Here is a 16,945-nt window from a genome sequence, read left to right as displayed (position 1 = left end):
ACAAATGGATGTGTGAAGGGTGGGTATTGGGCCAGTGTGGCTTAACCCCTTTATTACCTTTGTGGTTATTATCAGATAAGGTGATTAAGAGGTTAATTGATATCAGAATGTAATTGCAATGTATTGGCTATGTATTTTGTTGGCAACGGAGGACATGGATTTTGCTGTCGAGGGGGCTTCTTATTGATGAGGTCAGTAGAACGTTATTTATTTTATTATGCTAGTTATTGTGTTTAATAATGGGCAAATAATCTATTATTCCTATCTGGATAATAGTTATTTTGCACATTATTGTACTGTATGTGTTGGGAGGGAGGGGGATTGATGTATTTAATGTATAGGACAGGTTTATTTTTTTTACATACAGGGTTGGTTCCTTTTGGTCTGTGGGGGACCTATGGAGACCATCTGCGGTCTCCTCTGGCTTCTCACGGGTAAACGGCTGCCGGGTCCATGGGGGACACCTGCGGGGAAGAACCGGTGGCCACACATCTGTGGGGGCACCGCGGACTCGTAGGGACCACCCGAGGGCCCCCAGATCCCCGTGGGAAGCACCTGAGGCCCCTCAGACACCTGTGGGTCTAACCCGGGGCCCCCCAGACAGCCGCGGGCCTACCCATGGGGACCCCATTGTGACCCACGGAGACCACCTGGAGGATCATGGCGCCTGGTGGGGACCACCCATAGGCCTCCAGACCCTGTTTGAAACATGGTGCTGGGCTACTGTGAGGTCTGTGAGATTACCCGTCAGGCCCACCGGGGACTCCCGTGGGCCTGGGTATTAACCCTGTATGTAAAATAATAAATTATGTATTTATGGGTTGGGCACAGGGGGTGGGTTATGCATAGAATAAATATAATGATGTTTATTGTGGGGCTGTGTATTGTTTTTCTTGTGGGTACTTGGGGTGTGGGAAGGGGGTATTGTCCGCAAGGGTATGTGGGTAGGCCTCCCGCCTGTGTTAGTGGGTGAGGGTGGTTAGGCCTCATGGGATGGGTAGTGGGGGAGGGTATTTTGGCCTCCCAAGTGGTGGGTGAGGATGGGTTAACCCCTTAATAACTGTAGCGGTTAATGACCGCTAAGGTGATTAAGGGGTTAGGAGCTATTTTTATTCTTGTGTATGGTTTGCAGCACCGGAGGGACATGGGCAGGATTAAGATGAGGATGAAGACGGCCTTCATCGTGGGTGCCTGTAAAAGGTAAGTGTAATATGTATTTACTGTATTTATATGTATTTAAAATGGGCAAATATATTATTATCCATATGTGGATAATAGTACTTTTGCCCATTACTGTATTGTATGTGTTAGGGGGGTGTATTTAGTTATAAATATTGTTTATTATTTTTGGAGGCGCAACAATGGTACCGCAGGCCCGCAGGGACCCCGGGACGGCCGCGGGGACCCCCGCACTCCCGTGGGGACCCCCGCTTGGTGAGCCGGGGACCCCCAGACCACCGCGGGGTTAGTCAGGGACACCCGCATGACCCCCAGCCTCCCTTGGGGACCCCTGCCGGCCTGTTGTATGGGTTTTGCGCATGCAAAAATGTAAAGCAAGAAATTTTACGCAGACTAACGCAACTTTCGCGTACGCCAATGTTGCGTAGCTTAGTGCATCCCGCTTAAGGGCAGAATTTCACGCAAACAGGGTAACGAACAAGCAATGTTGGACTTAGAAAAATTTCCAGAAAAAAGTCACTTTTAGAACGCAAAGTGCCTGTTTGCGTGGTTTAGTGAATCGTGTTCAACGCAACATCACGTTCTAAGAGCACTTTGCGTTCTAAAAACGACTTATCGGAGCTTAGTGCATGACCCCCTAAGTCTTGCCACATCTGTAGATGGGAGTGCTTGGCCACCATGGTTGGTAGGAGTGATTGTGGGTGTGGGACAGTAGACATGAGTCCTGAATATTGAAATTCTTAATTTTAGAAATTAGTTTTTTGGTTTTAGGTTGTGTAGTGTGAGGAAGTTCTACAACTAAGGGGCAGTGAGGGAAAAAGGATTAAGCTGAGAGAGGGCACTAGAGGTGGAAGGGATGGAAAGGAGAAAGTTATAAGCAGAGCGCAAGAGATGAGCAGAAACATAACAAGAAATAAAAGCTGATACAGTAAGTGAGAAGGAGCAGGTGACTGGAGATCCTTGAAAGTAAGAAGGATAATTTTGTAGTGATCCAATGCTTGATGGGAAGCCAGGAGAGGGATCTAAGGGGGAGATGAGTAGGGACTGTTCTGGGAGTTGATTAAGTGATTCTACCTGCAGAAATTAAGATAGATTGCAAAGGAGAAATTCATGAGGCAGGGAGGGCATGTTAGCAGTATGTTACATTAATTCAGACAGGAGAGGATAAGGGCATGCATTAGAGCATTCACAGTAGGTTTACTGAGGAAATGGGTGGATTTTGCCAATGTTGTGAAGGAAAAGTGGAACATTTAAACCATGGCATGAATGTGAGTGGAGAAGGAATGAAAGGAGTCAAATATCCTAACGAGGCCACATGCTTTGGTGACAGGATAGATTGTAGTACAGTTTGCTATGATGGAAAATGGGGCGATTAAGCCAGGTTTAGGAGGAAAAAGAATGGGAGGAGGATGTTTAGGTAGAAGCAGAGAGGAGGAGAAAGGGGCAGAAGGTAGTATCCCCTTTGCCTTTAAAGTGGTCAGCAAAGGCTTGAGGAGAAGTGAAAGAAGGAAGGGAAGTGTTCGGAGGAGGGAGTCAATTACTATATTATCCACATTGTCCTTTCATTGTAACCACTAATGATTCATTAACATGTTTATAAAAACAAAATAATACATTAATATATATTATTCAAGCATGAACAATGATCCAACCTTTGCATTCTTCTCTTTCATAGTAATATGCAATATTCTTACAAAGCAAGTCATCGTTCAGGTCACACAAGTGTGTCAAGTCTACTTCCCAGAAGGCAATGTTTCTTATCTGTTGTAAAGTAATGAATTCACACTTCTTTTGCTTGAAAACAGAAAGGGAAAATGTGAAAAAACATTAAAGACATTTTTAGAAACTGAATTTAGAATTCAAATTTAAATATAGCAATTTTACATTTCTTAGTATTAACATACTTAATTCATAAATGAATAATTTACATGCTTCATACTGTATGGTTAGCGAGAAGACACAAGGCTTTTAAGTAGGCGGTGCACGCTATCTGGCACTCTGGATGCCATTAAATGATGGAAAGTGGGAGAATGCTGACAGTCCCAGTTCCCAATATGCGGTGTTTTTCCTCATTCTTTTCTTGTTTACTTTTTCTTGCTGCTTTTAATGTGACCTGCATTCCTCCTCCTGCTTCCTCTAATAAAGAGTCTCAGGAAATGACTGAGGACTCCTCTGTCAGATTTTGAAAGTCAGAGTGTTGGAACAAGTGAGGAACATAAAGAAGGGGCAGGAAACGCATAATGTTTCATTACATTTTAAAAAGTGCCACCAATCAGATCCAAGGAGTCTCAATTTTATTGGAATAGAGTACTGTATATACCAAGGAATTGGAGGGGAGGCAATATAATCCAGTCACTCCCCCAGAAAGAAAACTTCTGGATTCACAGATTTAAGACTTTGAGACCCCATGGACTTAATGTGGACTTCGATATAAATGCCTTTCTTATATGATTGTTTCCTCCATTTTCAGTGATCCTATGAAGTTAACCTCACTGCATTTGCCACAATCCACATTAGTCATTTTTTACTGTTTTTAAATATTTATGTTCTTAGAAGAGATGCTTTTGTATTTTACATTTTCTTACACTTTATATAATATTGTTTATGTAGTATTGGTTTTGTTGCAATGTTAACTCCTTAATGAAGTCCACTCATGCCCTTTGTGGAGAGATTTTTTACAGATATTTTTAGTTTTTGTTTAAGTTTTTTAAAGATTTTGGAGTACACCAAGTTTTTTTTACAAATTTAAATGATGTATTTTTGATTATTTTAATATTGTAATCATTCCATACTGTAGGTCTTCTATGTATATCCTTAGGCTCTTTGTACAGTAGCTTTGAATTTTTTTTACCCAGGAAAAACTTGATAAGATCATTGGATCTAATTTTAAATGTTTTTTTTAAAGCATTTTGGACTGTCTGTTAACCTCTTTATCTTTATTTTAATATCCTCAATCAACTGTGTATATGTTTAGACAGGTAGTTCAGTTTGAACCATTAGATTGAGGGTTTTTTAGGTATTGTTATTAAAGTTTATGTTTGCCTTGTGTGGCGTTTTTTGATAATTATATTTAATTATGTTAATTGGTTATCCAACAGAATCCGTTCTGGAAGTAGCGTTGGATAGTGAAACCGTTGTAAAGTGAGTCCTATGTTAATCAGTGGCGGTGAGCGTTGGATAACGCATTCAAGCGTTGGATAACGCATTCAAGCGTTGGATAACGCATTCAAGCGTTGGATAACGCATTCCGGTGTTGAAAAAAGGTCCTGAGGATTGCATTGTAAAGCGTTGGATAAGCCATTCATTGTAAAGTGAAACATGGATAACAAGGACTACCTGTATGATGAACATGAGGGACAGGTGAGGATTTTATGATCCATGTAAAAAGTCTTGTATATTAATTTGAGGGTGGGTGCAATTGGATATGTGACCAGTAACATTTTAAACATGGCACTCCTAGATCCTAGCATAACCCCAGAAGAAGCCTACTTATTTGGTGAAACGCTTTGAGATTTTTGGACCTTGGAGGCCATACCAACCCCTCGACAATCTAGAGCTGACGTCAGAGAGTTTCCGGAGCGCCTGCTGGTGAGAAAAGCAGACTGGAGAGACTGCGTGCGGATGACCAGGCAGGACGAGGGCACGAGCAGCTGACGAGAGCTGAGTTAGGGTTGGAGTGTGCCCCAAGTCACTCCCTGCACGCTACCTTGGGGGAGAGTGTGAGTTTTCTTTATCCCCTTTGTGTTGTCTGTTGCTTGGAGATATAAAACGTTATTGCACCAGCATTTCTGTATGTGTTTCTTCCCACATGTATCAGTGATGGCGGTTTGATTCCTGATGCCCTGGTTCAACGTAGGAGTGTACAACACAGGGGTAGTATCATCTTTTACCGTGTATTCACTTTATCACACACATTCAGTTAGCGCCATGAACTTTATTCAGATTTAGAACCTGCACTGCACAATTGAAACACTTGAATTGATTGGGTTGTAATAACTAACTCCTTTCTGGGTATGCTGTGAAAATATGTCAAGCGTGTATTAGGAATGTGACAGTGGAGAAAGCACCTGCTCAGCCATAAATATTTAAATTAGCACCCAAAAAAAATCTTGATATTAAAATCTGGTCTGATCACTTGTTCAGGGATGCAGATATCTTTATATATCTTTATTTTCAGTCAGGGAAGAGGAAGACCCGGACGCGGGTTGTGGTAAGCGAGGAGCTGGAACAGATAAGAAGGTGACTTTAGCAGAGATATATGGCTATATCATTGAGAACTAGGATTTCTTCAAATTTTCACCGAACCCTCGTGGGTGGAAGCATTCGATAAGGCAAACTTTAACTAATGAGAATTGCTTTTTTCGCACTGCCCCTCCTCCGTAAAGTATAAGGGGTTATTGGTCTGTGCTTCCGGCTTTTGCTTGTATGTTTGCTCATGGCGACTTCTGCACTCGATAAAAACACTAGTAAATTCGTGTCTTAACACGTGAAAATTTCAAGAAATCACGCACCAAGACCGGGTGTACCAAGGAATTCAACCCGCGAAATGATCGTATAACGGCCGCTGCAACTGAACCTGTGTGCCCTCTTAACAGGAATTGCTGCACAAAATGAGAGTGGCATGTAAACCCCAAATTACATGGGGCTACAATCTCCCCCTGGTAGAATCCAACGACCCCGCTTGGACCTAAATTTGCGGAACCTTCCTTCAAATGGGCAACTGCAAAATACACAAAAATAATAATATCAATACAGGAATACATCTTCCCACACTGTACATAATTACTGCACCCACAACTTATACTCTATGGATTACTCCCTCGGAGACTCTAAACCTCAGTAGTAATGTCTGGGGTCAGGCTTCTTTACCTCCCTCCTATTAGCATCAAGCACTGTTATGCTGTAGGATCTAGGGGGCCCATTTTCTGGTCGATATTCCATCTTGTGGATATAGATATTGCGCCCAACACTCCATATCTTCATAAAATAACAAAGTCTTGACTCTGTTCTATGCTCTGAGTAACAAGATTTGGACTTGATGTAGTCCTCCACAGCTTCCCTCAGCCAGGTATCTCTATTCTTCTCTATTTCCTGCATCAGGGGTTCTGAGACATAGGGGTATTCTAGCCCATGCGACTGTTTATAGCGTGCAACTATGGCTCTCTCAGCCCTCCTGATTCTAATCAGTTTCTTATTGCCTGCTCTGCCTGGCAAGACCCAAGACAGGGGCTCTTCAGGGGCAATTACATCATACAGGGTAGAGGATCCCCGGGGAATAACTATTCTCGCCTGTATCTCATTCCACCATCTTTCTAACTCTTCCTGGCATTCCTTGTACTGTGTACTCTTTCTGTGTACTCGCCCACATCCCACCAGTAGTCAACCACATCTCCCCTCATTAGTACAAATCGGGTGCAGTCTAACCACTCCAAATATCCCTCAAACATGGGCGCCCACCATTTGGTGCTATGCTCTACATACTGCTCTTTTACAGACAGTGCAGGTTGACCTTGAAGCTGACCCATATCGCTTAGGCCTTCCCCTTACAATAGGATTATACGTAGTGGGGTTCATTTTAGGGGGGGTCATAGCAGGAATCATTTCCCTCTCCGACCCCTCATTAGATGTGAAACATTCACCCCAGTCCATGGCCGACCCAGGCCGTTCCTCCAACGTGTCCCGTGACTCCGCCGACCACCCTTGGCTCGACTGGGACCCAGAGGAAGACGTGACAGGGGCATGGATTTGGGCAGCGGCCTTGGGCAAAGGGAAGGGGGAAGTGTTCTTACGCTGCGGGATGATGATCTGCAGTTTGGCGAGGCTGCGGCCCGTGGCAACGTTAGGCAGATCAGGCTCACCCGGCTTTCTACTTCCCCGACTCTTCACGGCTTCCCGGTATCTGTCAATATCTTCTTTGGACAGACTACTGCTGAACGGCGGCGACGGCTGCTTCCAGTCGGTACAGCAGTGGCCACAGAAGTGATGTCATCATTTTGGCGGGATGAGGCGCCATCTTGGGTGCGATCCCCCACCGGAACTTCTTCCTCCATTTCGACGTCCAGCGCCGGATACAGAAGGTCGCTCCTTAGCTCCGCTTGGGCCTTGGTCGGGCCTTTCTACTCGGCCGCCTCCATCGGAGCCTGTAGGAGGTAAGAGGGTATCTCACCACTCCGCTGGCTTGCGATGAGGTCCTCTTCTCCCGACACGGTGGGAATCGCCACAGCCGTGGGACTCGTCTGCTGCTCCGGCCGCACCAGCGCAGGTTGTTGGGGAATGTCGAGGCTCGGCTCCTCAGGATCACCGGTAAGTCGCTTGTATTTGCTTTCAGCGCCGCTGTAGTGGCCCGCCGGTAGGCGCATCACCAACGACGTAGGACTTCCTTGCTCATCGTCCGACGAGGCAGACTCCGATGCCGGTAAGGGTACCTCCGCAGGGGACCGACAGCGAGGTTCCGGCTTCTCGCTGCGGTTGCATGCCCCAGCTCCATTCTTTTCAGGTACCATCATTAGCAGCAATCCCCATTCTCCGGGATCGACCTTCTCTCACTTCACTCTGGGTGAGACTCCAGCCGTCAGCAAGGCTGTATATCCTCCCACCTCCTCGGCGTGCCCAGGCACAAACGGCTCCACGGCCCATAAGTAATAGATGCCACATTGGGGGCATCTCGCACTGGTGCTGGCTTCTCTGCCCGGCAGCCTGCACTGCATACACAGGCACCGCAGTCCTCTCTTCCTCCCGCCTTCACCACCAGGAAGCCTCCTGGCAGTTCGTAGGGGTGTATTTCGATAGTGTCCATGACACAATTGGTAGTGGTGTTTGGCAAGGGAGACACACGGCACAGCAGTCTCTCTTGTTCACCAGCTCCTCGCAACTGAGGGGCAGGAAGCACACATTCAGCTCCTCCCTCAGTCAGCTCCATTCTCCATTGGCAGATACAAGGACCCCTCCCTCTGGTGGATATTAGAGGAGGTCCCACAGCTGCACATCATGACCCAGAATCGGCTCTGAGCCTGTCACAGTCCAGGAGGGCGCAGCCACAGCTTTCGTGCCACTTCCCCCAGCAGGGTGGGGTTCTTTCTTTCGCGCCTCCATGGCCAACTTCTGGCAACATCACTGTTTGCACACAGCCCACGCGGTCTCCCAGGGAAGCTGGAGCCGCCATTTTGGATCATGCTGCAATCCACATTAGCAGCAGGGGTGACTTGTGTAGTGATCACCATCTGGCAATCAGATACTCCATCATTTTCACAAGTAATTACAATGTCCTCACAGCTATCTTCCAGGGTAGCCCCCCGGGAATTTATGCAGGACAAGAACGGCGCGGCCACAGCTTTCGCACCACTCCATAGCAAACAAGCGAAAGTCATTTCTGTCCCTGTACACACACCACGTGCGCTTTCTCCATCAGGCGCGAACCGCCATCTTGGACTCTCCACACTGCGCGGGACATCATTACTTGCAATCGCCATCTTTTCACTTCTGCTGTAATCGCACATGGTGCTCCTCTCTGCTGGGCAGCTGCCATTTCGATGCAATAAAGTATGCCAGTGCACCTCTACATGTATCTCACTCATGTATGCACTACCTCAGGCTAGGCTAACGCTCTCTCTCTCTCTGTATGCTGTACACGCTATCCTCCAGTATGTGCTCTGTGGTAAATAGTCTGGTTACTGGCTAGATTACTCTGACTTCTCCATGCAGTACTTAGGGCGTCACCTACTGTTGGCTACACCTATCGCTGACCCTCCCAGGAGTTCCTGACCTGCATTAACCAGGCTACCCCCTAAGGCATCCTACGACTAGCTGCCTCAAGGTGACTAGAACAGCTATAGCCCTGTCTCCAGATCTCCCTTACTCCATATCAGGCCCTAGGGTGTGCTTTGCGAGTGAACTTGGTACTGCTATACTCCTGACTACCCCTTGGCTTTCTTCCATCCTGCAGCACATCACTGGTAGCATACATTCCCTGTTTCCTAGTCAGCCTAGCAAAGCCTGTCCTGATGCACTCTCAGCAGCGCCTCCAAAAATGTAACGGTCAGACCCCTACCCAATCTCATATGGGCCCCTATGTGCAGAATCTGCCTCCAGTTACATGTCTGTGTCATGTGGTGCACCTGCTGGCTCACAGGACTCCTGAGTCTCCCACTCGATGGTAGTGGGGATTTCACCATGACAGGTGTGTGAGGTAGTGCTGAGTTCTACAGACAGTTGGGACAGCGCCTCCATCCCTTCCAGATCCCCACAATAGCAGGGAGGAGTCTCTGGAAGAGAACTCCTGGGTGCATCTTCTTCCTGATTAACTCCAGTCTCAGGCAAGAAGGGTCTTTGAATCAAAGGCATCTTTATTGTCATCATACATGGCAGACTGCCCATCATAGCGGCCGGTACTTAGCCGCACATTAGCATAGTTGTACACCTCAAGGAAATTCCCTCCTGACTCTGTAATAGAGACAGGGATATCTCTGCCACCTCACCCCTAAGGGAGGGCCACCATCTGTGCCAGAGCTCTGACACAGTGTGGGGTCAGCTTGTCACTCTGCAACTACTGACACTTGAGCTGCACAGACTCACAGCTCTTGCACCAGACACTTGACCCAGACATAACACACTACCTTTAGGAAGTGATGCGCATTATATAGCTCCAGAAAGACCCACCCCTGTGTCACTGTTAGTGGACACAGAGCATGCTGTCACTTCCTTTGCTTCACACTACACATCACATATGGTTTGAGGGTAAACCTCCATGATGACTTCTGGCAAACCTGCCCTCTTAACAGGAATTACTGCACAAAATGAGAGAGGCATGTAAACCCAAAATTACACAGGGCAACATATATTAAATTTTTAATATATCACATATCATATATTAAACTTTTCTCACTGACTGACCCACACCTCTGGAATGAACTTCCCCTCAATACCCGACCAGCACCCTCTCTATCCACCTTTAAAACCCACCTTAAGACACACTTGCTTAAAGAAGCATATGAGTAGCACCGTGGCTAATACTATACACATGATACATAACACTTAGCCCCCTGCAGACGCATTTACCTCCTACTATCTCTGTACATTCTTCCTACCTACCAATTAGATTGTAAGCTCTTCGGAGCAGGGATTCCTCTTCCAAAATGTTACTTTTATGTCTGAAACAGTGATTCCAATGATCTGTTATTTGTATTATTTGTTATTTATATGATTGACACATGTATTACTACTGTGAAGCGCAATGTACATTAATGGCGCTATATAAATAAAGACATACATACATTTGATTAAGAACATGACTGAATATTAGATTTTTCAACACAGAAGGAGTAAAAGTATTCTATAGACAAGTTAAACAAGATTTCAATTTTAGCATAGCAGATATATGTCACCCTTCTTTGCAGCAAATCAATGCATGTCCCTCATAGAACTGATGGCTTCCACAATAAAAACAGTACATAAGGCTTATTTTTATCCATGCCCATTCAAACACTGATTTTATGGCATACTGGATATTCTGAGATTCTCAAGATTTCTCTCAAAAGATTAGTCTCCAAAACCTTGGTTTCCCTAAAATGTTGGGAGCTCCCAGAAAATCTATCCAAAGGAAAATCTGAAATACCAATTTAATGGTGCACACGACCAGTAGACTTGAGTTTCATATGCTGGAGAGCCAGTTTTCAAAGTTATTTTGCCCGAGGCATGTGACCACCCTTGGAAATATTGCTGCAAGTAAATATTCTAGCGTTCAGAGCTCCCTTCAAGGCATTGATTCATTTTTCTCAATGTCTTCCATGATTCAATCTGACAAGATTTTACCAGGTCAGAGAACTAAGGGACTAGCAAGATTCTCTGTTGTGCTCTGATATATGCGAGTGTCTCTTTCCCTATAATGCCTGTCAAGCAGTAAAGTTATCTATTCATTTTTAATACTGACTGTGTGGAGTAGCATTCCATTGAAAGCCACTATCTCTCCATACATCTTTGATCTTTCTGAAGCATTTGAATAGTCTTTGCATTTAGGGTCCAAGTTTCACATTCATTGGTGAGCACAGGCAGAATACACTGTTCGGAAATTTTTCTCTTAAGGCACAGTGGACTGTTCCCTTAAAACATTGTCTTGTTTCTTCCAAATGCGCTCCATTCTATCTTCATTCTCTGATTGCTATCATTCAAAGGTTTTCATTCATTGATACTTGCTGGCATATTTTGACCTCTTCTAGTTCTGTTACATCTATTGTACATTTTGTAAAGTTGACACATTTGTTGAACATCATTGTGCTCTTGCTGAGATTCACATGGAAGCCCACCTTCTACAGTAATTTGCTTCAGTGAGTTCTCTGAATTATTTTTGGAGGTCTTCTGGACTTCGTAGATGATTCAAGTATTCATTGTTGATTTTCTTTAATTTTTCTTCCCAATTTAATGTCCTTTACAATTTTTCAAGTGTTGCAGTAAAAAACCTTTGGTGACATGGTGTCTGTGTTTCACAACACTTTACTGATCCTTATTTTGCTTGTATCTTTATGTAATCTAATGGATAATGTGGTATTCTTGTAAATGTTCTTTATAATATAAATATACATTTTTTCAATGTCTTCTTAATGCATTTAAAACAGTTGAGGATCAAATGCTTTTTTGTAATTTATGAATTCAAGCTGATTGATGGACATATTTATTACTTTAGGAAATCCCTTATAATACAACTAGGATGTGGTCCATTGTGATGTATGCACTGATTAATCCTTCTTCTCTAGGCTGGGCAAAATCTGAAACGTCTTGCAGAAGTTTAGTGAGTATCTTCAAAAACATCTTGTAAGTGCTTGAAAGTATATGGAATCATCTGTAATTCTTGAGGTCTTATTGCCTTCTTTCTTGCAAATGTGGATAAATGACATTCTTCCATTGTTCGGGAATTTTCCTGTTCTTCACGCAGCATGTAAAGAATTTTGCAAGGATTTATTCTACTTCTTTCCCAGCTTCTTTCAATATTTTAGTTAATTTCATCCTCCTGGTGGGGGGGGGGGGAGCTTTCCATTCTTCATGGATTTCTTTGGTTTTGCCACATCGTCTGGAAGGACACATGGTGCATCATTCATGGTTTCTTCTCGCTCTTCCTCTGCTGGATTTCTTTTAGAAGTCCTCAACTCTTTTGATGACCCATGCACAGTCTTTTATTGTTGATCCATTGTATTGTTTGAGTGTGAAAATTTGCTTCATCCAATCAGAGATAACTGCTTATTTTTCTTTAAACTGTTGCTACAGTATCTTCTCTAATCTTCTTCACTACTTACCACTACCTTGGTTTGTCTCATTTATTTCTCTCCTCATTAACTGCTTTGTCTCACCTGATGTTTTTATATTTTTCTTCTCTTGTTTTGTTAGCAATTCCTCCAGGTTTTTCTGCACTTTTAACTACAATCTTCATACTGTAAGTTTTAATGGTTACAGCAACAGGAATGAAAGTGGAGACAGATTGGTACCGTACAATGTGAATTCATTTTTCAAGAAAAATACAAATAGAACATTTACATTGAGTGGTTCCAATGGAATCAAGAAGGAAATTGAATACATATTTGCTAACAAGAAACACGTGATTGAAAACTGGAAGTCCATAACCATTTTAACACATGAAGTGATCACCATTGGTTTGCTGCAAATTACTGTTCATAATAATGTGAAGCTGAAATAAAAAGAAGATGACAACAGAGAATTTCAACTAAGCTGAAAAATTGCTTCATCTTGCTTGAGATGGATATACAGTAGAAACTTCATCATTTTAATGTGCAGTATTTAAATAAATCCTATGTAGAAATATTGCACAGGTTGTGTATACAAATATGATACAATCTACCTCAAGCTCCTGCCAGCTACAGTATTTTAAAATTACTTTCTTTTAATCTACAAAAAACTTTGGAAGTGATTCCCAATATTCCTATTTTTATACTTATTATTGCACTTTATAGCTACACTTTTTGTCGTAGAGTACATTGCAGGCAGGAAAAACACACCTGAAAGGTAAGCTTAACTCACTCCATATATTTTGAACCAATGTTTTCTACTATGTTTTTACCATGTCTACTGGCATCTCTCTTTGTTTTTAATGCATTTTTGAAATACACGTGCTCTTCAGTTATAAAAAAAAATTAATGTAGAAAAAAAAAGAAGCTTTTTTTTAAAACTGGATTTGAAATGTATAAATAATAATTCAAAACTTTAAACTCTTAGGAATGAGAGAATAATGTAGAAAATCATGGATTACACAGACATTGGTGAATATTCACAAAACATGTATAAAAGTTATTACACAGTGCAGAATGTCCCTCCAAAAGGAAACAATGAAACCTGCTACAGCCACAGTTCAAACACAACAAAAAGTTTAACAAAACATTCCACAGTGATTTAGAAGTACTATTAGTGTTATTTGGGGATTTAGAAGTATTACTAGTGCAATTTTGGGATTTAGAAGTATTACTAGTGCAATTTTGGGATTTAGAAGAACTATTCGTGCTATTTTGGATTTAGAAGTATTACTAGTGCAATTTTGGGATTTAGAAGTACTATTAGATCTATTTTGGGATTTAGAAGTACTATTAGTTCTATTTTGGGATTTAGAAGTACTATTCGTGCTATTTTGGGATTTAGAAGTACTGTACTATTCGTGCTATTTTGGGATTTAGACGTATTATTAGTGCTATTTTGGGATTTAGGTGTACCATTAGTACTATTTGTGATTTAGTTGTATGAATAGTGCTGTTTTGGGATGACATCATTTGGAACTATCTGTATTAAAATGGGGGTAGATGGGTCAATGTAAAAAAGTGCTAAGAGATGTTTGTTTTGATGCATTTCCCCATGTTCGTCTTGCATTTCAATTACATTTAAGACAGTTTCCTACATTTGAAACAATTATTAGTCAGAGAAGATTACGCCACCTTAGACCTCGGAGATTTTTTTTTAAGCAAATGCAAGATAAAAAGGGAAAAACAACCAAATAAAAGCTGAACACATCCCATTGTAATCTGTATAACTCCTCCCTCTCTCCTATTGACACTCCCCAAATGACAAGCTGATGCCCATAGTGCAAAAGTGTAGTAAAGACCTTGATACATTGTCACAAAAACATGCTGGATAAAAATTATGCAATTTGCATTAAATGTGCCCCAAATTTGCCTTGACATGTCTCCTTTTTGTGTTTTGCATCAACTTTATATTGTTAATAAAAAGCCCTATCGGAATTCAAAGGCAAGTTAAACAAATACATATACACATAATACACCAGCGTTTAAGAACTAGAGTATAATTAGACAAAGTTCTAGAAAGTGTATATAAAGATAAAGCAACTGGAGGATAATTCACATCTAATCTAAAGTATTAAGAACACTCATATTAGTCCATTGAAGGCTATTATAATATAGTGTAACAAAAACAAGCAGTTCACACAGTTTAATGCCTATGAATACATTAAACCCATTAATTAGTACAGTGAATGGCTCAATACCTACCAAGTCTATAAATGTTAAAGCCTGTTTATTCCAGGTTGCATGAACAATCCTAGACTTTGCTCTCTGGGAGAGAGGCAATGTAAGGAGAAATGCCACACTGAGACAGTGTATTTTGCACAGATCAATAACTTCGTCTAGTGTCAGATAATCATTGTCAGCCTCCTGAGGAAAAAAATAATGCTAATTGTTAGTTTACTGTACATGTGATAATCTTAGTGTAACTTTTCAGTGCTACGTTCACCTGCAAAGAACTACAAATCAAGGCAGCGCATTGCCAAGAAACTAAAATATTAGCAGCTTGTTAATACAGTGGCAAATGAAGCTGTGACTCTAATGAATGAACATGTTGACTGCAAAACTATTACAGAAAACTGAAATTTGCAAGGATAAAAAAAAACTGGATATTGATATATTATCAATTGAATAAGTATTAATTATGTTTACAACAAGGTATTTCTGTTTGTACTACATATATACCAAGGACATATTTACATAGTTAATATGAGCTTGAAAATACAAAAATCCATTAAATCCAATTTATGTTGAATTTAATCGACTGAGATACTTATCCTATATTTGTAGGTATATTGATACAGAGGAAGGCAAACAAAAAAACCCAGTGAAACATTATCCAAATAATAATATACTGTATCCAAACATTATCCTCATAAGGGGAAAAATAAATTCCTTTCTGTTTCCAATAATGGCAATCAGATTATTCCCTGAATCAACATCCTTCCCATGTTTGATTTAGTTGCTATGTCCCTGAATACCATTGCTTTCTTAAAAGATGTCTAACTATTTCTTAAAGATATTTATTGTATCTAGCGGTAGTAAATTCCACATTTTAACTGCCCTTATTATTACCCTTTTGCATTTGAACTCTGGTGCTGGAGACGTCTGCTACGCATTCCGTGGACAGCCAGAATAACGAACCAAGCAGTTCTGGAACGGATCAAACCGAAAATCTCACTGGAGGCCAAGATAACAAGGCAAAAGCTTTCCTACTTTGGTCACATCATGCAAAGCAAGTCGCTTGAGAAGGACGTCATGCTTGGAATGATCGGTGGCAAAAGAGGAAGAGGCCGCCCAAGAACTCGCTGGCTAGATACCATCAAGAAAAATACTGGAATGAACATAGCAGAAATTAAAGAAGCCGTGAGAGATCGAAAGACATGGAGAATACTGATCCATAGAGTGACCGAGAGTCATACTCGACTGAACGGATAAGAAGAGAATATATATATATAACAGCTATATTTGCATATATATATATATATATATATATATATATATATATATATATATATATATATATATATATGCAAATATAGCTGTATGCTCATCTGCATGTCTTAGGCAGGTCTGCAACCCCGCCTTTCCCCATTATCACCCAGCATACAGCACTTCCACTGCAGCAAGGGATTCTGGGAAATGACATGCAAATGAGCACACAGTGTCACTTTTTGCCTCAATAACCATTTTTAACATGGTTCCCTATAGGCTTAAGCTTGCTGCATGGTCACAGCTTTGAGCACAGCCAGGGTTAAGGTGCATACCCAGAAATTTGCTTTCCTGTGGAGGGTTTTTGTCACTTTTTTTACTCACCATAACTTAACTCAGTATTATGGTTTAGCCTATCCCATAGCCTCTCTTGCATTCCCAGTAAAATCAACCCCACACTGATGAGACCCATCAAGGTCGAAACAGCTGTCTGTGGGTGGTTTTCTAGGTATATTTGCATATTTGCTTTCCTGTGGAGGGTTTTTCTCACTTTTTTTACTCACCATAACTTAACTCAGTATTATGTTTTTTTTATATATATATATATATATATATATATATATATATATATATATATATATATATATATATATATATATATATATATATATAACACAGGAGTCAGCCAGCACAACACTGGTAAGTCCATACTGGTAGGTGCTAATCCCATAAATAATAATAAGATATACGATACCGTTTTGACGTGAAACCAGAGGGTTGCACTCAGGTAAGTAAGTAAACAGGTTTTGTATTAAAAAAATGACACAAATAATGGATTATTTGTGTCATTTTTCTAATACAAAACCTGTTTACTTACTTACCTGAGTGCTGCCCTCTGGTTTCACGTCAAAACGGTATCGTATATCATATATATATATATATATCTTTTATATTTTTATCAATATACTGTACCTACAAATATAGTATCTAAGCCGATTAAATTCAACAAAAGAAGGACTTAGAGGTTTTTTGTATTTTTTTCAAGTATA

The 16,945-nt window shown here is 41.5% G+C and overlaps 1 protein-coding gene across 1 annotated transcript in view; it reads right to left on the bottom strand.

Annotated features, from left to right (window-relative positions):
* LOC142501681 (putative ATP-dependent RNA helicase DDX60) overlaps window positions 1-16,945 on the bottom strand; it is a 203,205-nt gene that overhangs the window by 150,122 nt on the left and 36,138 nt on the right. Inside the window, 2 exon segments of the mRNA XM_075611875.1 lie at window positions 2,832-2,973; window positions 14,673-14,834. Of these exon segments, the coding sequence (XP_075467990.1) occupies window positions 2,832-2,973; window positions 14,673-14,834 (304 nt within the window).

The sequence above is a fragment of the Ascaphus truei genome, chromosome 1, assembly GCF_040206685.1.
Source record: "Ascaphus truei isolate aAscTru1 chromosome 1, aAscTru1.hap1, whole genome shotgun sequence".
Lineage (NCBI taxonomy): Eukaryota > Metazoa > Chordata > Amphibia > Anura > Ascaphidae > Ascaphus > Ascaphus truei.
This window is presented reverse-complemented; position numbering and strand designations above follow the sequence as displayed.